The sequence below is a fragment of the Apiospora marii genome (assembly GCF_038362585.1).
Source record: "Apiospora marii strain CBS 49790 chromosome Unknown utg000011l_segment0_segment0, whole genome shotgun sequence".
Classification (NCBI taxonomy): domain Eukaryota; kingdom Fungi; phylum Ascomycota; class Sordariomycetes; order Amphisphaeriales; family Apiosporaceae; genus Apiospora; species Apiospora marii.
Genome location: NW_027117382.1, coordinates 332591 through 353429, shown reverse-complemented (window position 1 = coordinate 353429; position 20839 = coordinate 332591). Strand labels below are relative to the sequence as shown.

The 20839-nt window shown below is 55.6% G+C and overlaps 8 protein-coding genes across 8 annotated transcripts; 2 read left to right on the top strand and 6 right to left on the bottom strand.

Annotated features, from left to right (window-relative positions):
- Positions 1 to 464: 464 nt before the first annotated feature.
- Positions 465 to 2201, bottom strand: PG985_013163 (uncharacterized protein; the record flags this gene model as incomplete). Its single annotated transcript, XM_066832929.1, has 1 exon — positions 465 to 2201. The coding sequence occupies one exon, from the start codon at positions 2199 to 2201 to the stop codon at positions 465 to 467; it is 1737 nt and encodes a 578-aa protein (XP_066677669.1).
- A 1020-nt stretch (positions 2202 to 3221) lies between these two features.
- Positions 3222 to 4846, top strand: PG985_013162 (ceramide glucosyltransferase; the record flags this gene model as incomplete). The annotated part of the gene is made up of 2 exons (XM_066832928.1): positions 3222 to 3310; positions 3376 to 4846. 2 exons carry the CDS (start codon positions 3222 to 3224, stop codon positions 4844 to 4846), a joined length of 1560 nt encoding a protein of 519 aa, XP_066677668.1.
- Positions 4847 to 7650: 2804 nt separating this feature from the next.
- PG985_013161 (uncharacterized protein) lies at positions 7651 to 9525 on the top strand (the record flags this gene model as incomplete). The annotated part of the gene is made up of 1 exon (XM_066832927.1): positions 7651 to 9525. One exon carries the CDS (start codon positions 7651 to 7653, stop codon positions 9523 to 9525), a length of 1875 nt encoding a protein of 624 aa, XP_066677667.1.
- A 408-nt stretch (positions 9526 to 9933) lies between these two features.
- On the bottom strand, positions 9934 to 11520 carry PG985_013160 (uncharacterized protein; the record flags this gene model as incomplete). The annotated part of the gene is made up of 1 exon (XM_066832926.1): positions 9934 to 11520. One exon carries the CDS (start codon positions 11518 to 11520, stop codon positions 9934 to 9936), a length of 1587 nt encoding a protein of 528 aa, XP_066677666.1.
- Positions 11521 to 12211: 691 nt separating this feature from the next.
- On the bottom strand, positions 12212 to 12541 carry PG985_013159 (uncharacterized protein; the record flags this gene model as incomplete). Its single annotated transcript, XM_066832925.1, has 1 exon — positions 12212 to 12541. One exon carries the CDS (start codon positions 12539 to 12541, stop codon positions 12212 to 12214), a length of 330 nt encoding a protein of 109 aa, XP_066677665.1.
- A 1010-nt stretch (positions 12542 to 13551) lies between these two features.
- On the bottom strand, positions 13552 to 14061 carry PG985_013158 (uncharacterized protein; the record flags this gene model as incomplete). Its single annotated transcript, XM_066832924.1, has 3 exons — positions 13552 to 13762; positions 13836 to 13908; positions 13980 to 14061. 3 exons carry the CDS (start codon positions 14059 to 14061, stop codon positions 13552 to 13554), a joined length of 366 nt encoding a protein of 121 aa, XP_066677664.1.
- A 465-nt stretch (positions 14062 to 14526) lies between these two features.
- Positions 14527 to 16443, bottom strand: PG985_013157 (tripeptidyl peptidase-like protein; the record flags this gene model as incomplete). Its single annotated transcript, XM_066832923.1, has 1 exon — positions 14527 to 16443. The coding sequence occupies one exon, from the start codon at positions 16441 to 16443 to the stop codon at positions 14527 to 14529; it is 1917 nt and encodes a 638-aa protein (XP_066677663.1).
- Positions 16444 to 17839: 1396 nt separating this feature from the next.
- On the bottom strand, positions 17840 to 20221 carry PG985_013156 (uncharacterized protein; the record flags this gene model as incomplete). Its single annotated transcript, XM_066832922.1, has 2 exons — positions 17840 to 19430; positions 19488 to 20221. 2 exons carry the CDS (start codon positions 20219 to 20221, stop codon positions 17840 to 17842), a joined length of 2325 nt encoding a protein of 774 aa, XP_066677662.1.
- Positions 20222 to 20839: the final 618 nt, after the last annotated feature.

Here is a 20839-nt window from a genome sequence, read left to right as displayed (position 1 = left end):
CGGGTTGTAAGCGCCCGTGCAACCTCACCGCGGGGGCTCCCTGGTTCCCTTCGAGCCGGGATCAAGGGCCTGTCGTCTCGTATCAGGGAGCAGAGCCTACAGGGAGCAGAGCCTACAGGGAGCAGAGCCTACAGGGAGACTGCAATATTGCACTCGGCTGCATCGTGGGGGCAACACCACTGGGCAATCAAGCCACCTGGCAACGTTTACGTCTGGTGTTGTCAATTGGCGGGCAAACGGCGTGATCAGTTGTACGGGGAGAGTATTGCGAAAGGCATCATGAAGATAGCATGTGTATGGTATTCAGGATCAGTTGGGATTTCCCGTCTCTCTAACTGGTATACAACATCATCAAAATGGCAATAGCCCTATCCAGACCTCATTTCCCAATCGTATGACATCGTTTTCCCAAAACGCCGACCAATGCAATGGTATTGTAACATAACTCGTATCTCGTACATCGATCAATCGCGGCGGCGATTGATCGGCCATCTCTTCAACATGAACTCCCGAACCCTGTATTGTTTCAAAAGAGACGCGACGTCAGGCTCACTGGTCGTGGGTACTGGGATGTCGACGTAGACCAGAACTAAGGTCTTGACGGCCGTTGACTGGACACGGTTCACCGAGTGCAGCCAATGCCAATTGTGAGCCGGCGCCTGGCGGCCTTGGTTCTTCCAGTCGGGGTCCGAATAAGACGGGAACACGCAGATGGCAAACTCGGCGTGCGAGAATGCTGGGCCGCGGTTGTACAGAAGCCAGTCGCAGCCAAACTTGATACCGGGCCGTACCACCCAGCCAAGGGACCGGAAATGGTGGTACACCGCGTACTGAACCAGGAACGGATCGTCGGGCTGAAGATCCAATTGCCTGGGAGGGAAATAAGAATAGCCTCGGCAGATGTTGAACAGTTCCTGTGTGGAAAGCATTTCGCCAGATTTCTCATCTCGAACCTTCAGGACGCCAAGCCCGAAGGCGAGGAAGAAAGCCTCCTCGCGTGTGAGCTGCAGACGTTCCCTGTCCACGACTGCCAAAGAATCCTCATTGGATGTGGCGCTCAGTGATGACTTCTGCGCAGTCTCGGATAGGGCATCGCCCGAGGACGCAACATTGCCGAGGGGCAAGGTCGATGGCTCCTGGACGGGAATTGCACCATTGGTGAGTATGCCGTCCATCGACTTCGGAACCCCATGGCCGTTCATGCTCATTCCAAGGCTGGGACTTGGTGGATCCGAGTTCATAAAAGTTGTTGACTCGACCTTGGGAGAAAACCTGACACTTTTCCGCCTCTTGATTTGAGCGACGCTCTCGACGAGGGGCGCGTCAGGCGGAGGCGAAGGATACGCATTTGCAGCGGGTGTACTTGGTTGCTCACGGTCCCCGTTCACCAGGGTCTCTACCAAAGTCTCGGCGCTAGCGGCACTACTGTTGGCCTGCAACGCGGCAATCGTATTGGGCAGATCACCCAAAGACAAATCCGGGCCGGCCGTTGATGCACTAACATCCTTACTAGGAGCCTGTCCGTTGGCAAGGGGTTCGGAAGATTCTCCGATAGCGTCACTAGGAGCAAGAAGTGCTGCAAGATCACTCGGGGAATTGGGCAGGCGAAGTAGCTCCATCGGTCCTACGGGTGCAACCAGAGACTCGAGATGGCGAACACGGCGGATGGCCTCCTGCTCTTTCCTGGCACGGTCCCACTTCATCTGTTGTCGCTCCTCACGCCGCTGGCGCGTATACTCTTCAGCGACATGCTGTTTCTGGGTGCCGCTTCGGGCTTGTTCGCGTTTCAACCAATTGGGTTCACTTCGACTGAGATGTCCTTTTCCATAAAAGCCTTGCTCCCACAGCGCGCGGATGGCTTTAGCATCCACAATGTGCACACTTCGCGTCTTGGCCGACCAAATTCCTTCATGAACGATCGAGGGCTCGTGCGGGGCAGTCAAGGCCTGTGTGATCCATGCGTAGACGACATGGATCAGGGACAGAGGATTACTCGGATAGAAGCTGGGTAAGGGGAACGTGCGAATAGGAATCGGAAGTTCGTGGACCTTCGTCAAGGGCGGTGGCCTGGGAGCCCGAGGCACGACAGCCTGGCTGGCCTCCTTGTCAGGTTGCGGCGCATTCGACTCAGGGACTGTACCGGTAGGCAAGCCAGCCGCAGGGACTGGCAAGGCCGGGAATGATTCTTGAGTTTGGTTCATTGAGATATGATCTTCACATCATTGTGTTCCAATCTTTGGCGCGAATAGTTAGCAACTTGTTGTGGTTACGCTGTTCGCTGATCGTCTGCAAATAAATGGTGGGGACCATAGCCAATAACTCAGATACCGTTGTAGTCATTTGGTTGTGCACATAGTGAGAGTTTGACGTCTCATAGCTCCAATTATAAAAATAAATGTCATCACCGTGATTGGCATGGTATGGTCCCTTTGCATTCGGAGATGTCGAAAAGTGTAGAAGAGAGAGAGAGAGCGAGGAAAACTTACTCAGATATGAGACACTCCTCCCGATGCGATAGAAAATTGCACGATTGGGGAGGCCATTCAATCGAAGACGCTCTAAGCCATCTGGTCGGCGCACATCTAGGATGCTATATCCTGTGTCTCGAGGAATTGCTTGTGTGTGAAGAGGCTGAAGATGGTGCCTGATATTGACTCGCGAGAAAAAAAATCTTATGGACAAGGTTTTATGGACGATTCGGAAAATCTCGGCTAGCGAGCACTTGGCGGGGCACGTACCTTGAAGGTGGGGAGCTCTGGAAGCTCGAGAAAAAAAAAGACACTGACACTCTTTTCTGTGTGCCCGCAGTTTTAGGTCAGCTACAGTGCTAAGCATTCACTAGAGGGGCCCGCCTGTGGCCTTGCGCTTCAGGTCTCAATCACCAACCTGACTCCCTGACAACTAACACCGAGACCCAATATTCTGCCAAAGGGCGGACCTGATGGAGCCGGAGTCGCAGCGGCCCCGAGATTGCCAGAATCAATGGAACGAAACATCGGTCTAGCATATTATGAAACCCCATCTCGTTATGTGTGCCACCGTTTCGCATCGTCACAGAGAAATCGGTGTTTGGAGATTGTGGCCGAAAACATTCCGTATGACCGGCCGAAAGTGAGAGTGACCTTTCCCGTTATTTCCGTCATCACACGGTACTCTACCCGAGCAGGCGGTTCTTCTCTCTTTACCTTGGGCTTGGCAATTGGTGTGCAGCAGCGACAGCAATGCCCTCTGCTGTCGAGGCCCTCGGATATGTCTCCCTTGCTTGGGGCGTCTTCGTCATAGGCGTCCAGGCCATTGGTAGCTACAAGATGTACGTGATGCAACCTCCCCCAATTGGTATTACGCCCCTTTCTGACATTGGTCCCGTCACTTTAGCTTGCGAAACTATGCCGCCGTCCCCCAAAAGCCAGTTTCCCCGACCCTGCCCAAAGATGACGTCCCCCACGTAACCATCCTGCGCCCCGCGAAAGGCCTCGAGCCCTTCCTGTACGAGTGTCTCGCTTCGACGTTTCGGCAGGACTACCCCCGCGACAAGTTCACCATATACTTCTGCGTGTCCTCCAAAGATGACGCCGCTTACCCGGTGATGCGCCGGCTTCTTGATGAGTTCCCCGACTTCGACGCACAAATCTTCATCGAGGACGAAGATCCGCTCCTCCACAGCCGCGGTGGCCATGCCGACAAGCTGGGTCCGAATCCCAAGATCCGCAACCTCAGCCGCGCGTACCGGGAAGCCAAGGGCGATCTGATCTGGATAGTGGACTGCAATGTCTGGATCGCCAGCGGGACCGCTGGCCAGATGGTCGACAAGCTTTGCGGCTACGCAGGCGACGGGCCATGCAAGTTCACCCACCAGATGCCCATCGTGGTAGATACCGTTTCCTCGATACAGCCCGATACCCCCGAAACACGGCGTCTCCTGGCAGGCGACCCCGGTACGGCGCACGATCGAGATGTTTCGAAATCCCTTCTGTCCCAAGGCGGAGGGCGGCTGGAAGAGATGTTTATGGCGACTGAGCACGCCAAGTTTTACGGCGCCATCAACACAGTCGGTGTCGCTCCGTGCGCCCTGGGGAAGAGCAACATGTTCCGCAAGTCGCACCTAGACATGGTCACGGACTCGAGCCGGAACCCCCTCCTGCCCGCGTCCGTCGCGCACCTGCCTAGCGGGCTCGACCACTTCTCGGCCTACATCTGCGAGGACCACCTGATCGGCGACCTGCTGTGGCGGACCCCGATCCCCGGGTTCCAGAACCACGGCCTCGCCTGGGGCAACCTGGCGATCCAGCCGATGGCGGGCATGTCCGTCGCCGGCTACGTCGCGCGCCGCAAGCGCTGGCTGCGCGTCCGCAAGTGGACCGTCCTGGCCGCCACGCTGGTCGAGCCGGGCATCCAGTCGTTGATCTGCTGCACCTCGATCGCCTACGGCCTGACCACGGTGCCTTGGGTCCAGCAGTACCTGGGAATCCCGCCGACGTGGCCTAGCTGGGCCGCATGCTGGGTGGGCGCCATTAGCTTTTGGATCGTCCACGACCGCATCGTGTTTGGGCGGTTGCACGCGGGCCACGGCGTCCAGATCGACGAGCACACGCCCGCCTTTGCCCGCGGCACCGCGCGGGGCGGCACCGAGAGGAGAAGGTTCGGGGAGTGGTTCCTCGCCTGGCTCGGCCGCGAGTTCCTGGCCTTCCCCATCTGGGCTTGGGCGGTGCTCCTGGGGACGAGTGTCAGTTGGCGCGGGGAGAAGTTCCGGGTCAAGTCGGACATGACGGTCGTGGCCTGGGATGAGCCGAATGATGTTGACGACGCAAGACGTGTTGATGGAAATAGACAGAGCAAGAAAGACTAGACGATTTAGACGACTATGGTAGAACGCCTGGCCTGGCTACATTGTCCTGGCACGTAGTAATGATCTATGATTTGATTATACCAGCTTCTGTCGATACTCTGCATTCAGATACGTCACTATATGGATCATCAGACAGAGAAATTCACCTATGTATATTCCTACGATCCCTATGACCTGCCCACCTATTGAACAAACATTGATTTTGATCACAATCAACTTTCCTGGATACCGCAACTGCCGCCACCTTGCGATATGCCCTCGCCAATCGGAACCCAAGCCCACGGGCAGTGTGGAGTATAACATCGAGTCGCTCGAAGCTGTTGTGCTGTAGGGGGGTCCGGATAATTGCCCGCTCTGCCCATTGGAGTGCCCCTGGCCCACGAGTCAAGCGGTAAGAAGGGGTTGGGACCTTCTCACCGTCCAGAGAATCCATATGTGTCGTCTGATTTTAAGGTTAAGACGGTGTGCTGTCAAGGTAAGTATGCAGACACGGGTAGAAGCCAATGCACATAACCCGAACCGGGCTTGAATTAAGTCCGAACCCATGCCCCTCGGGCTCGGTGAGCTTCGAAAATAGTGGCATCCGATTTACCGTAGATAAGTAGATGGATCTTGCATAAAGTCACATGAGGATGGGAATGGTAGGTATAAGTGGCACCCGGCCCGGTTCACAAGCCCGCCACGGGTGGTCAGCAGAAGCCACCCCCGAATTGTACTTTCAGATCTACGAGAAGTGCCGAAAGGACCCTTGGTATTACCCCAACACGCCATGGCGGCGATCCTCTGAGGGGGCTCTTGGCTGGGCTGAGGCGGCGGCACTTTGGCGGATTAGGTATCTGCTTTACAACCAATGGAGGAGGGCAAGGCGGGCGCCGCCAACGTTTACGGGGTAATGTAGCTCGTGGTCCGAACGAGCTGACAAAAGCAAAATGTTTCCTCACGAGATCGTTTTCATCTGACTGAATAAAAAGTAAAAACAAAGTCGATGTGCATTGGCTGCATGGCTACGGGGCTGAAGTGAGCGACTCACGAGCAGGTAAGCAAAAGCAACCCGTCCTTGCTGCACCCGAGTCAGTCATACCGATGTGTGCTGCAGTGCCGAGTACGGCGTTAAGGATTTAATGCCACGGAGGCGAGACCGACGCTTGCATAAGTCTCGAACCCCGGTGTCAGCGCTACTGGGCAATTAATCATACGCAACCATCAATAGCGGCCGGCTGGACTACGGTGGGATTTGCTGTATTAGTATGCACAAAAAATGGCAATAAGCTGCTACTAAGCGCGAGAAACCCGAGGTTCGACGCGGCACTAGTGGACACGGGATTCAGAAAGAAGAGATACACCCCGATGGCCGACCCATTGATAGTCCCTCCCCATGCCCCAATCCCAATCCCGCCCACCGCCTATCCTGTTTCCTGTCAATGCCAATGCTGCTTCATAATCGGGAATTTAGCGTTCGTGCTTCAGGTAAGCATAATCATCGGACTACTCTTGCGCAAGTGCGGGAGGACGGGCCCCTTGTTTGCGTCACTCTTGCCTTTTCTTTCTCTTTACTGGTAACAACCTCGATATTATTAAGCATGTTTCCCGGATTAGATTCTTCCACCTTCGGGCTTTCCTCTGTTACTACTACCCTAGTGCGAGTGTTACCAATTTCATTAGCGCGTTCCAGCACCTCGGTGTTGGGTCCGTCCCCGTCAATTCAGTCGTAGGTAGTAAGTAAGTCCTGTTGCCATGTCTGGTTGCCCGTGTCTTGTCATTCATTGCACGAAAGCCGGCCCACCACACACACACACAATGTGGAGATCGTACGGAGTACTTGTTGGCAAAAACCTATGAGTTCTTACATAGCAGGACTAGTAAGCCAAGTCGGAGCCGAGGCTTACCAACTGCACCTAATTATGACTCGCATGCATACAATGCACAGAACGGTGGTGGTACGAGTACTACAGAACATTCTAGCGTGAGGTGAGGTTCGAGAGAGATGCATTCATTCTCCAAAGCTGATCAGGGGTCCAGTGCAGTTCTAATTGTAGATGCAAGATGTAAGAGATAGTTTCGCCCAGAACTTGGTCAGACTCAGTTGCCGCACTAAGTTCCAGAATAGCTGACTCGCCAGCGGTGGTTCAGGGCCCTTTTTATGCAGATTTGCATAAGGGCGCGATGGTGGCCCAGACGGGTGCGAAAGGCCCTGCAGGACCCGGGGCATACATGACGTTGATGATCCCTGGAGACAGCCTAAAGGCCGGCGTTCAATCCCGTTTCTGGGCACGCTACTGACTAAATCCGCTCTAGGCTTTGACCATCTAAGATTTGACATGGCCGAACGAAAGGCGTGGAGGACTTGGAGGGTGGGCGGCCGGTGGAGTCGTATGGCACCCTTGTAATCAGCGAGAGGCAAAGGATCTGGGTCGCGAGGTCCGTCCTGCCGTCGAAGAAAAAAAGTGTTTTTTATACCTCGGCGCCCGTATTTTGCGAGGAGCAGTTCGGCCGATGATTCATTCGTCTCATGCTCGTCTCTTTATAACGCCTGCCATCCCGCCCTCCCCCTTTGACCTCCCCATTCCGACTCAGATTCCCTTACTTGGCAGCATCTTGGATCTACGACATCCCTGTCTTATCAACCTAAAGACTTTGGAGACTGCCGTTTCTGTCTCTCTCTACTAATACCCAACAGTCGCCAGCGATCCACTTCCCGCAGCGGCGTTGCGACATTCCCGAACCTAACCGACGGGTAACACAAGACACAAGCAAGCAAACATTTCGAGTTGCACGAAGAAATTGACCAATCACAACCCGGCGCCATGGCGTCCGAAAAGGATACCAAGCCCCAACAGCCCGTCGGCGGCCAACACGAGCTCGAGCACACGGCGGTACACAACATCCCGTACTGGCGGATAGTATTCGACCAGGCGGGCATCACCGATTCCGTCCTCAACCACCCATATCCTGGCTCCGGCACGGCAGAGGACCCGTACCTGGTCAATTGGATACCACACGACCCGCGCAACCCCTTCAACTTCAGCACCGTCACCAAATGGTTCATCACATTAATCGTCGCCCTGGCGACACTGGCCGTCGCGCTCGTCTCGTCGGCCTACTCGGGTGGTATCCGGCAGATCATCGCCGAGTTCGGCATCAACCAGGAGGTGGCCACGCTGGGTGTCTCGCTGTTCGTGCTGGGTTTCGCCGTCGGCCCCTTACTGTGGGCGCCCCTGAGTGAAGTCTTCGGCCGGCAGGTCCTGTTCTTCGGCACCTACGCGGCCCTCACCGCCTTCAACGCGGGCACGGCCGGCGCCAACGGCCCGACCACACTGCTGGTGCTGCGCTTCTTCGCCGGCGCCTTTGGCTCGTCCCCTCTCACCAACGCCGGCGGTGTCATCGCCGACATGTTCCCCGCCTCGCAGCGCGGCCTGGCCATGTCCCTGTTCGCGGCCGCGCCCTTCCTGGGCCCCGTCCTGGGTCCCATTATCGGTGGGTTCCTGGGCCAGGCCGCGGGCTGGCGCTGGGTCATGGGTTTCCTGGCCGCCTTCTCGGGCTTCTTCTGGATCGTGGGCGGGTTCCTGGTGCCCGAGACGTACGCGCCCGTGCTGCTCCGCAAGCGCGCCGCCGCCCTGTCCAAGAAGACGGGCAAGCACTACGTCAGCAAGGTGGACGCCGACCGCGGCCGCGTCACGCTCGGCCAGTCGCTCAAGACGGCCCTGTCGCGCCCCTGGATCCTGCTCTTCCGCGAGCCCATCGTGCTGCTGCTCTCGACCTACATGGCCATCATCTACGGCACGCTCTACATGCTGTTCGGCGCCTTCCCCATCGTCTACCAGGGCCAGCGCGGCTGGAGCCAGGGCATCAGCGGCCTGGCTTTTCTGGGCATCATGGTCGGCATGGTCTTCGCCGTCGCCTACAGCATCTGGGACAACGCCCGCTACGTCAAGGCCGAGGACGAAAACGACGGCTTCGCGCCCCCCGAGACCCGCCTGCCGCCCGCCATGGTCGGCTCCGTCGCCCTGCCCATCGGCCTCTTCTGGTTCGCCTGGACCAACTCGGCCTCGATCCACTGGATCGCCAGTATTGCGGCCGGCGTCCCCTTCGGCTTCGGCATGGTCCTCGTTTTTCTGAGTATCATGAACTACCTCATCGACGCCTACACCATCTTCGCCGCCTCCGTCCTGGCCGCCAACTCGGTGCTGCGCTCGCTGTTCGGCTTCGCCTTCCCCCTCTTCACCAGCTACATGTACGCGGACCTCGGCATCCACTGGGCCTCGAGCATCCCCGCCTTCCTGGCCCTGGCCTGCGTGCCCTTCCCCTTCCTGTTCTACAAGTACGGCCCCCAGATCCGGGCCAAGTGCCACTTCGCCGCCGAGTCGCTCGCCTTCATGAAGCGCCTCAAGGCCGAGCAGGTGGCCGCCGACGCCGAGGAGATGGCGAACGCGGACGAGAACGGCTCCGAGCACACCCTCGCCAACGACGACGAAGAAGAGGGCAGGAACGGGCCGGCCTTTGCCGCCATCCGCACCGGCAACTCGCGCCCCGCCTCGCGCGCGGGCTCGCGGCGGTCGTCGCTGGCGCGCGTCCCCACGCACCACTCGGTCGCGGCGTACAACGACAACCCGTTCGATATTGATCGGGTGCATACCAACCAGTCGCAGTTCAGCATGAAGCGGACCAAGTCCAAGGCTTGAGGAGGAGGAGAGGAGCGAAGAAACAGGAACGAAAGGAAAAGAAAGAAAGGAATGAGGACACAGGTCCCACAGACACTGGGTCTCTCTCACACATGTTATTAACGTATGATAACGTCACGCATTATGCCCGGGCGCCTAAAATTTTGCGGTAGCATTGCATCTAGATATCCACCACCATATTTCACTTTTAATGTTTAAACAACTTAAATTCAAAATCATTTCGATATGCTTTAAGACTGCCTGTGCAAATCGGTTGTTCAATATTTCATAACTGTTGATGGTAACTGCCATAGCCATGGCGCTTCGTAGTTAGCCTCACTCCCAGCTTTTCGTTTTCTCTTGACCACCGCCGCAAGCCGTAGCTAATGAACTGCCAACTCTGTACGTATGCATATCACGCATCCTGCATTAGCCTGTATTCTCCCTCCAGACCACCGCAGCGCGTTGGATCATCTCCGGCCACCCAAGGTCCTCCACCTTCACCGTCTCGAAGAACATGCGGAGCGGCGCGTGCAGCTCCTCGGGCAGCGCCCGCATCATATCCCGCATCATCGATCGGTCCATTTCCTGCTGCCTTTCCTCGTGCTTCCCGCGAGGCTGCTTGTCGTCGTCCCGGAACGCCGCGATCTCCTCGACGGCGCGCAGCATCTCCCAGGCCCGGTTCTCGACCCGGTCGTACAGGTCGTCGAGGGCGGCCATGGCGCCCTCGTCGTTCAGCACGCTGGCCAGGTTGCACGCCGGGGCCATGGCGTCGCGGTACCAGCCCGCCGAGTCGGGCTGGGCGGCCCAGGCGTCGGCGACGAGCCCGTCGATGGCGTCCCGGATCTCGTACGCCGCACCCGCTTCCCGCCTTTTCCGCCGGCTCCTCGCCATCCGGAGGTAGTGCGCGTCGCTGCGGGGCGGGAAGTGGCAGGTCCGGTTCCGCAGGTTGGCCATGCCCGAGACGGCCGCGTACACCTCCCGCGAGCTGGCGTCCCGCAGGGCCAGCTCCTCGCCGATGAGGTAGCCGTCGAAGTAGCCCTCGAGGTCCTTCGTGCCGAACGAGAGCTCGTGCGCGCCTTGCGGGAACTGGGCTTCCGTCCAGTCGGGCCACCGCTCCAGGGCGGCGGCGTAGAAGCAGTGCTGCGCGATGGAGATGGCCTCCCAGAGGAACGCCAGGCCGTCGCGCGACGGGATGAACATGCGGGGTAGGATTTTGCGTGCGGCTTCGGCGGGGAGGCGCTCGATGTTTGGGCTCCTTGATCTTCTCTGAACTGGTCGGTGGGACGAGGGCCTTGGGGCGGAGAATACAGTTGCCGGGATCGACCTTTGCGACGATGCTGCTGATGTATCGGAAGAATAGTCGGAGATATGTATGGGTGAGGATCGTTTGCCTCTCTTCCGCCTTCGCTGCTCTTCCTTCTGCTGTCGGCGAACCCATTGGGCAGACCGATGCCGCGCCCGAGCCCGCGAGAGACTGGCCAGCATCTTGGGACTTAAAGCACGGGGCTTTCTGCCTTGGGTGCGTGAAACTGGTTGGGGCCGAAGCTTTAATCTTCGAGGGGCAGCTTCTGAATCACCCTGATAGCCATCGCTGCCACTCTCGACACTGCTGGACCTTGTATCATACCCGCCGTCGTTCTCGGTCGATGGTAAGATGTCATTGGGTGACGGTGATCTTCTGTCGAGTCTCCGGTATTTTCTAGCCCTTTGGCTGGCCCTATATTGTCTGAGTTCTCTTCCAGTCTCTGCGAGGGACGACGAAGGCTTCTGCTGCGCCTCGAGGTCCTGGACACGGCGCTGCAGGGCGAGCTTCTGCTTTTCCGACTCGATCCATTTGCCTGCCATCTTCTGGTAGTTGGACTGGATCCATTCAATCTCGGTTATCGCGTGCTCATCGAGATGTTGGGCCTTCTCCATCTGGGGATATGCGGTCCTTTCTGGTCGTCGCAAGTATTTTGTCTCGTCTTCATGCTCGAAGAGCTGCGCAGTTGGGGTTCTTCGTGAGCGAGCCATCGTTCAACGCCGGGCAAATAAGGAAAGCGACAGTATAGTAATGCTCCTTGAGGCGCTCTCGGTTAGGTTTAGAAACAGTCAATCAGCTCCCAGCGGTTTTGTCTCAGTGACCAGTGTCCAACTTATGGGTATTCGCATTGCAGACGGGACCAACATCAGAACCCGCTACTATGGGTAATAACGGCTTTTATTAGGAACCATGTCTATACCCATCTCCGTTTCCATTGGAATGGAATCTCTTTTGTCTACCTTTCTCCGGGTCTCGGGTCGGGTCAAACTGAACTATACTTCAGATTTTGACGGGTACCGTCCAACTCTAAATAGACCAATGAATTATGAAATTCTATGTACTTTTCACACAAGATGCAGGGTGGCCATAGCTCAGAGCATGCAACGGTATTTTGGGTGGACAGATGTGCTAAAGGGACTGAACACAATATCGTATAGTCTACCCAGGAAATACGTCGCGATATCCATGTGATTTTCAATCTCAAAACACCGGAGGGTGCAAGACCCGCCACCTTGAAGACCCCAGGCTCCGTTACATACCCATCATCAACCCAGGGACCTGGCCATGCGAAGACACCGGATAATCGCAAAAGCTTCCAACAACTACTTGCAGCTGCCAAGGACTGGTCAGCTACACGCCGGGGTCTTTACTGGCTTGGAAGACTTACTTTGCGGTCTCTATTTACTTCTTGTGTAGCCGGTAAAAGGGTCCAGGTCCGCCAGTGCTGTGGCAGGAGTGATCGGGGTCAACATCCGTGTTATAAGTGGTCGCACACGACTCATCGTTGCATCGGCCAATCACGCAACGAGAATCGTCCGAATTTTCATCTGCATGGCAAGCGACGAACCCCCCCGAGTTTCCGAAAACATTATTGTTTCCACAGTCGTAGCTGGTGTTGGGGTCGGTCGTGTCTGTGCAGGCGTCGTCGTTATAGAAGTCGCACCAGGTTCCCTGGGTTGCGGGGAGCAGGACGGCGGTCGCGAAAGCGCCGGAGAGATGGGCGGGCTTCATGATGATGAAGGTGGAAGATTGCTTAGGCGTAGTATTGGGTGTCAAAGTAAAGAAGAATGAGATGATATGCTAGTGAATATGAAAAAAGATCCGTCTCGGTGAAGTACTTATAGTCTTCCACGGGCAGACGCTTGACATGATAACAATATAATCCAGCTCTTATCCCGTTACCAAGAGTTCACTCATTACAACCAGTGTCGTATCAGCTCACGTTAGTCGTACGAGCTTGACGTATGCAGCTAGGATGACTTGTTTTTTACTGCATGGCTATGTGTAGAATGAATATAATAGCTTGGAGTAACTTCATCTCGCCACCGTAAAAATGCCTCACACACATGTGCGCCCACTGACCCTACTCTTGTCGAATGAGAGTTTCATCAGAGAGACACTATTCGTTTATCTACTTCTAGTGAACACTCACCAGGCGGTGTGGCACAGTAAGCTTAAAATCCCGACAGCATTAGAGTCGGACATGTGCTTCGCTCAAGTCACTTTGTCTCTTGGGATATCACTTCGTCAGAACTCATTCACTCACCAAGAGACATCAATACCGGCCAGGAGCCATGATGCCGTCAGCGCCACTTTGAAGAGCCTATACTGCGAGGATTCTGCTGACATCACAGAATGACATGATGTCTCAGTCCCTGTGCGAATCTGACGGGGTAAATGAGCTGGACAGCTGAGTTCCATGTTATCTCAATGCTACATGCAAAGACATGAACCGGAAAAACAAGACATCAAAGACTCAGGTCTAATAGAGGATCTAACCATGATCTGCCTGGTCCGATTCGACCGCTTAGGCCACCGAATCAGAGGACTATTTTATAACATAAGCAGACAGCCCCCGGCTTAGCGGCTGCTTCATTTTCATATTGTGTATATTCTTCTTTATATTCAACGACTCTAGTGTAATGTACTCGGTTTGGCTTCGGGGTGGTTCTCGCCCAGTCTACACGTCTACCAAGAACTCGGACCGTATTACTCAATTTACATGCTTGCCACTTTATTCCTCAGTTCAGCCCAGACAAAGCCAGCCTCCCCTTACCCTTGTTTCCCTCCCCGTAGTGATATTGGGTCCATCGATACCCCTGTGTCAGCTGAGCCCCCGCATTCAGAAAATGGCATGCACAGAGCAGATAGTTCTTCGGGGTGACTGCCAGCGAGTAGCGCATGAACGTGAAGGCGTAGACTGTGAGTGCACCAGTCATGGGGCCAGAGATCCTAAAGGATAGTCAATATTCATCCAGCAGCGAACAGAGGCCTAAGCTAGGGCTCGGCTGGGTTAGCGTCTCACAAGTCTGGACTCTTCCGCGTGTCCAAGATGGCGGCGATGGGGATCCCGAAGTTGGATATTGGGCCCCAGAAATCTGCGAGAGGTTGCCAACTGGTCAGCATGGCCTGCGCAGTAAACAGGATAAGGGAGCTGAACGGGACGCACGGGTGGAACAGAAGTAGTCCAGGACCTTGTTGGACCGGATCTTCTGGTTCAAAGCCTTGACGAGCGCGGAAACCCCGGACATGGTTGCGTTTTGAATGGCAGGGCGGTTCTTCAACTAGATTACGGTGCAAACAAGGCATATGACTTGAACAAGAAGAAGAAGAACAGGAGGTCGCGCACAATTCCGAAGTTGGACGGCTCGTTCGGGCTTTCGTTTCTCATTGAGCGTGCCCGGGCGTGGTGCTATCTCCGTGTTGGTATCTCCGTAGCACCGAGGGTCATTCAGGGGTGCTCCGCTGCTAACGAATCTTAGCTCTTGGCTGGTCTATCTGCTCACCCCACCCACCGTCGACTGCTGCCATAGGCCATTAAGTCGGAATCAAATTTCCCTTATCCATTTCCATGCTGCCAGCTCCTATATGTGTTTTACTCCCTATCCAAGAAAGGGTTACCTCGAGATGAAGGACCAGCGTCTACCCCACCTCTCTTTCTAAGATCGTCCCTGAGTACCGCTCGCACACCATGATCCTGTCCATGTGCCGTCTCCCTACGGCAAGCTAAGGAAAAAATCCAACATCTTGGGAAAATTAGGCGTCCCCAGCCCCGTAACTGGATCCCAGCCCGGCCGGGCCCCGAACCCCGCCGTGCCGCAGCCCGGGTTGCCGCCCCGCGTAACGTCATTCAGCACGTCCGGACGCGCGTAGAGGGCCGGATTCAAGAACCCCACGGGCCGTTTCCCCGCGGCCAGCCGCCGCTCATTGATGAGGCTGATGATGGCCCCGAACGTGGGCGTCGAGGCGCTGGTCCCGTAGATCTTGCGGAAGGTGCCCAACACCCCGATCATGTAATTGGCCCCGTTGGCCGACACGTCCGGGTAGCCCCGCGCGCGGCCCGTGCTGTTGTACCGGTCGGCGCCGAAGGGGGGCGGGTACGTCGTCAGGTAGTGGGACACGGCCTCGGACTGGTAGGGGGGCATGGGGAAGACCTGTGAGTGGGCAGAGGGGGAGTGGTCAGCCTCGTTGCCCTCTGGTCTATCCGGACTCATCAAACTGGATGGGGAAGAATCAATACTCACATCGCTAAAACCCCCGCCGCTGCGGATAATCGTCTCGCAGGCCACCTCGGGCTGCACCTTGCTCGCCAAGTCCGTGACGATGTTGGTTCCGGTGGGGACCTGCGTTGCGCCAACGGCAGTCACGTATGGACAGTTTCCGGGGAATTGTGGAGCGAACCTTCCAGAGGTGCCGTTGATGAACGTCCCATTGGAAGCGATGCATCTGTCGTTATTCCCAGCAACACCTGTGAAAGAAAGTAATAAGTAAGTACCCGTGGATTGCATGGTAGATGATGAAGATTGTCTCTTACCGAAATCGCCCGAGGGGTACAGGACCGTCACGCCTTGCAGGCCCAGCTTCATGTATTCGTAGCACTGACGCCGCTGGTAGGCCGGGGTGAGCGCCCCCTCGTTGTAGCCGTACGAGCTGGAGATGACGTTGGTGGCCTGGGAGGTGCCGCAGTCGGCGGGGCCCTGGTAGCCGTCCGCTTTGGGGCTGGGGTAGACGGCGTCCACCTCGGGGTCGTCGCCGCCCGCATAAGTGCAGTACGAGCCGTCCAGCGCGTCGAGGAAGTTGTTAAAGGACGCCGTTCCATGCTGGTCGCCCACTTGGTACAGCGTCACCTGCTGGGGGTAGACCAGGGCCATGGCGTACTCGAGGTCCAGAGACGATTCGGCGTAGTACCCCATACTCGTCAGGTTCTTACCCGTCAGGTTCTGAAGCACGGAGCCGCCGTCGATCGAGTCGAGGATGGGCCGCTCGCCGACTGCCCGCTTCTCGAACTCGGCAAAGAAGAGGTCTAGATCCTTGGGGCTATAGGTCTGCGGCGTGTACGCAACGATACCGTAGGTATTGCCAGGATGCGCCGAGCTTCGCAGGGGCAGGTCGTAGAGGGAGCGAAGGCACTCCGGCGTGATCTGTTTGTCGCAACTGTCCAGGGCGGTGATGAGCTTGGTCTTGGCCACCTCCGCACCCAGTTTGGCAAGGGAGCCCGAGTTTGGCCCGCCAACGGTCCGGGCAGCACCGCTGTAAGGGCCTGCTCGCCTAAGGGCCTTCCTCACGACCTGGCTCTTGCGCAACTCTTGCTGTCTCTTCCGCAGCTCGTCGCCACTGCCTTTTCGGCCTGGCGTGGTTTTGGCATCGAAATGCAGGGTGGGCATGATCAAGTCGATGTGCTCGGCGCTCAGATAGGCGGGCACGCTGTACGAGCCTGACGCGACGTGGAGGTGGCCCGAAGAATGCTCGTAGACGTGGTAGTCGGTCTGGATGAGGGACTCGACCTCGGACACGGTCGCGTTGACGTCGATCCACGCCTTGCTGTTAGATACGACGATGCGACTTGGGTCGATACCCGACTCAGCCAACCAGGCACTGACCGAGTCGACCGACTCCTGACTGGGAGCGAACATGTCGGCTATCTGGCCCGGGGTCCAATGCTGGGCGTAGCTGCCGCTCTTGGGGTTGGATACCTATCGACTCTCGGTATCAGCATTTACTCTTCTTGGGTTGAATACAATGTCTCGAGAGGGAATAGTGGAAAATTCTGGAATAAGCAGTTATTCCATCCCTCGTGAGACACTAGACTAACGTGGAATAAACACTAAAACATAAAGGAATAAACACCGAAAGTCGCTTACCCCGTCTAACAGCTCGTCGGCCCGGTCAAGGTTTTGCTGCTTCAGCCCAATGCGCAAAGGTAGCACGGCGCGACCTTCAACCTTCTCGCGCTTGGTCCATTCTGCTGGTAATTGATGACGCTTCTCGTGGGTTACGTGGTGAGTGGCGCGCTTGGAGGCAGGAGACGCAGCAGTCAGGGCTGCAACTGCCAAGAATGTCTCGACGAAGAAAATTTGCATTTTGGCGATCGGGACTTTGGTGATAACATCACCTCAAGCTCGAGATTGGTCTTTGTTGTTGGGCATGACTTCTTTATAAGAACATTCACTATTGGTGAATCAGGCTGCATCTCAGCAACGCTGACAGCGTACGCCCGCCTGCAGCAAACTCAAGCCTCATTCCAATATCATAAAGCAAACATGTTGGTCCGTTTGGGGCGATCATATCATAATTAAATGAGCTACATGAATTGGCCAATCCTTTTGCCTAGAATGAGCAAGGGTCCTGCGTGCTGTGATGTGGGCTGCCGGGCTGCCGGGCTGCCGGAGCCAGTTCCAGGGATCTAAACGATCAGGGTAGGGGAGTCGCGCAGTAGCGAGCAAACGCACACTCAAACCATCGAGTTCCTGGGCAACATGGCTTACAGATTAGCGGATCTCGCGGTGTGCCAGCCAATGGCAATTGCAGAATTGCCGCTACCCCTTCGCCCCAGCGGGAGGGCACGCCAAGGAAACCAGGCTGAACGTCCCCGTAACTGCAACTACAATTCAGCACCAGTGGCAACAGCTTTGGGACGGCATGTCACATCGGAGTTCCGTTGTATGGGGAGATCCCGTATTATCATTCAAAGCACGCGAGGCGGGAGGCAGCAGGCGGGGAGAGGGGGGCACGAATCTGCAGTTGGCTCAATTGTGCATAAGTGGCTTAGACCCTAGCATCCCGATCAAAGATGTTTGATTACTACGTTGTACGAAACCCCTTCTCCTTGAATATCCCCATTTCATATATATAATGTGGTTTGCATGAAACATTGCTTCGAAATTGGTCTCCCCTTGTGCAAAATCTCATCTCGTCCGCAGACATGACACCCCACGACAGCAAACAGGACGACACCATCACCCGCTGAGGATTACCCGAACCACGCAGCTCGAGGTTCCGGCATGACCCAATTGTAGGAACCACATGTTTTCAAGACAGCGTCAACTCACTGTCGCTGTTCGTGTCTTTAGTCTCTTGGCCGGCTGTGTCATCCAGATCCCAGCCTTCTTCGGGCTCGTTCTCGTTGGGCCGTCGCGCTCGGCCCATGGCGGTCTCGGGTTCCAAAGACACCTCCTGAGCGAGCTGTTCCATATCCACGATATGCCGGGGCAGGTTATCGTCATCGGCGTTGTGCATTTGCGATCCTAGAAGGAGAAGCGGCAGTATCGAGGACTTCCAGACAGGCAGCCGGCGCTGCGAGCCCCACATCACCACGTAGAACAGCAGCAAAAGGGTAGTGACTTCCAGGGCAGCAGGGAGGGCGATCCACCCCCAACGTACCCGGAGCACGGGTACCAGCTGATAGGGCGCCACGTTGATGGATTGCCAGATGGAGGGAATATCCCAAGGATCTTCCTGGTCCTGGGCCGTTCGAAGCGAACTCGTCATGCTCAAAGCCATTGACTGGAACAATCTGCTCATGTTGAACTGTCGTGCAATAGTCTGTTCCGTGTAGCTTCCAACGCTGGCCTGGTTGGTCAGGTTGGCCCGGTCGGCCATGTATAGTCGCCGAACATAGGGTTGTTCCGATTGGCCCTGTTTGGTGTAATTGCTGTTCACCGTTGTGAATCCCTCCAACACGGACTTGAGATAGTCTGATACCAAGTACGTGGCTTGACGATGAACGGACAGCTTTCCATAAATCTGACCTGTTGTGATGTTTGCAAAGCCGAATATTCCGCTGGTATTTCCTCGAGCCATGTAGGGGACAGCATTATAAGCAACGGTCGAATTTGGCGGGCTGAAGTCGTACATCATCCCTGATCGGTAAGATCCCGAGTGTGTAGTTTCGATGACTTCTTCCTGTAGGATCCCATTGATCATTTCAGACTTGTATTTATGGACGCACCAGTGTAAGGAACACTCCTGTGCATACGTCCATGTCCCACCATAAGATCCATTGCAAGGCCGATACTGATAAGTCGTATTGGCAAGTGTATACATGTCTTCCCAGCAAGGCGCTATGGCGGTCAGATTAAAGATTGACAGCTCTGGTCGCGGCGAGATCAGACCTTGCGATGCGCTGGTGCTCATCAACATGCCAGAGGAAACGTCCAGCCAGCCGGTGTCGTGTCCGTTATTCAAGGTCCAGCGAGCGCATTCTTGTCGAGTCTCGTCTAGATCGCCATTTTTACATTCTGAACCATCGCTGCTTTTCTGCATCGTGAGGTTACGGCTGACATCCGCGCACTCACTGCAGACGGCCAAGCTCTCAAAGACGCCAAATGAGCAATTGCCGGTTTGGCATTGAGGTCTAGGCTGGAGAGCGTTGATCGAGAATGGGTCGCTGAAATTCCCGTCGAAGAACAGCCCGCGGTTGATCGACATGACCATGTCGTCTTTGATACGCGGACGGTCGGACTCGGTCCTTAACCCTTCGGCCCACCAGTCTAGTGCCATCAGCGTTGCATTGGTGTTCTCAACCGGGTTGCTCTGGAGGCCGACGACAGCAGTCTGTTGCAGCAAAGGTGCGATCAATAATGCCAGGATCGTGAGCATAGCACCGAGCGCCACTGGTTCCCTATTCATCTCTGCATTAGTATGTGGCGGGTAACCAAAAGCATGTTCTTATGCTTACCGGAGTCCCTTCTTGCACAACAACGTTACCGAGCCCCACGGGCCCCGGCTTGCCTCGTCATAGGCCACAATGTCAGCAAGCTTTCGGCGTCTATTCAAGACCGTCGACCACTTCGCTTGACCGATAATGCTGGACAGGGGCACTAGCAAAGCTGATCCCATAATGGTGGACAGGGCCGACACCACGGCGTTGATTGTGATATCGAATGGCCACTCTGGTATAGGCTTGTCATGGTGAAGCGCCAGAGTAACAACGATACCACCAAAGCAATAACAGCTTAACATCCATGCCAAAAACTCATACAGCCACGTTTCGGTGGCCCAGTATGCGAATCTGTGTCGGGCTTCGGTTTCATATCCATCCCTAACCTTCAGGGAGGAAGTGACGGACTTGGATCGCTTTAATTGGTGATATTTTTCCAGGAACATCAACTCTGTCAGCTGTTCAACTTCGGCCTCTGTACTATTCTTGTCTTTCGGGGGAGGCGAAGGAGAGTCCTTTGGAGGGGGAAAGGGGTCGTCTTTTGGAGGAGGCAAAGGAGCAGCTTCTTGTGTGGAGTCTTGTAATGTATTATTCTCTGCTTGAATTGCCGTTTCTTCTTGCTCTAGGACATCTGCTTGTTCAGCGATCGTTTGGCCGAACGAACTAACAGATATATTATCATGGAGCGTATCCGCATCCTCCTCTTCGATTGGAGAAAGGCCAGCAGTTCGTGCAAATGGGTTTGATTCCATGACTTAGATTACGTCTGGTGTTGCGTTCGGTATCGTTGATGATTTCAGTGGAAAGGTCCAAGTCACTAAGCAGCTGGCTCTGTTTCTGGGCGCGGCGTTACATATAAAAGTGCGCGAGATTTTAAACTAGATAGGTTACTCGAGAATAAGGAAGACATGTTGAAAGGCCTACACTGTCTCATCTTATGGCCTTGGAGATGTCCAGCCTGGTATATCTGAAGGCTGAACCCTGCATCCCCACAGCCACGTAAGCTTAGTTTTTGGGGGCTTTCATGCAGTAGTTTGCGCCTGTGGAGCGTTGTAGAGCCTATGAGAATTACCGAGGCGGCGGTGATACTTCAGCTGACATGCTGCACCACCTGCAAGCACATTGTTTGATTAACTAAGATCAGAAGCGCAGCCTTCTTGTCTCCATGCCGGCACCCGGCGGGGAGACACTCGGTGCAACGCATTGTCCCACCCACCTTTTATCCGGCTTGCTGCCCTGCCACCGGTAGAAGCCACGACGAAAACAGTATCTATTTTAAAATTCCAATACATGGGAATGCAACATTACCTCCGGGAGTCATGAATCATACGTAGCCGTAAACCCTTCCAAGAGACTGATGTGGACGGTCA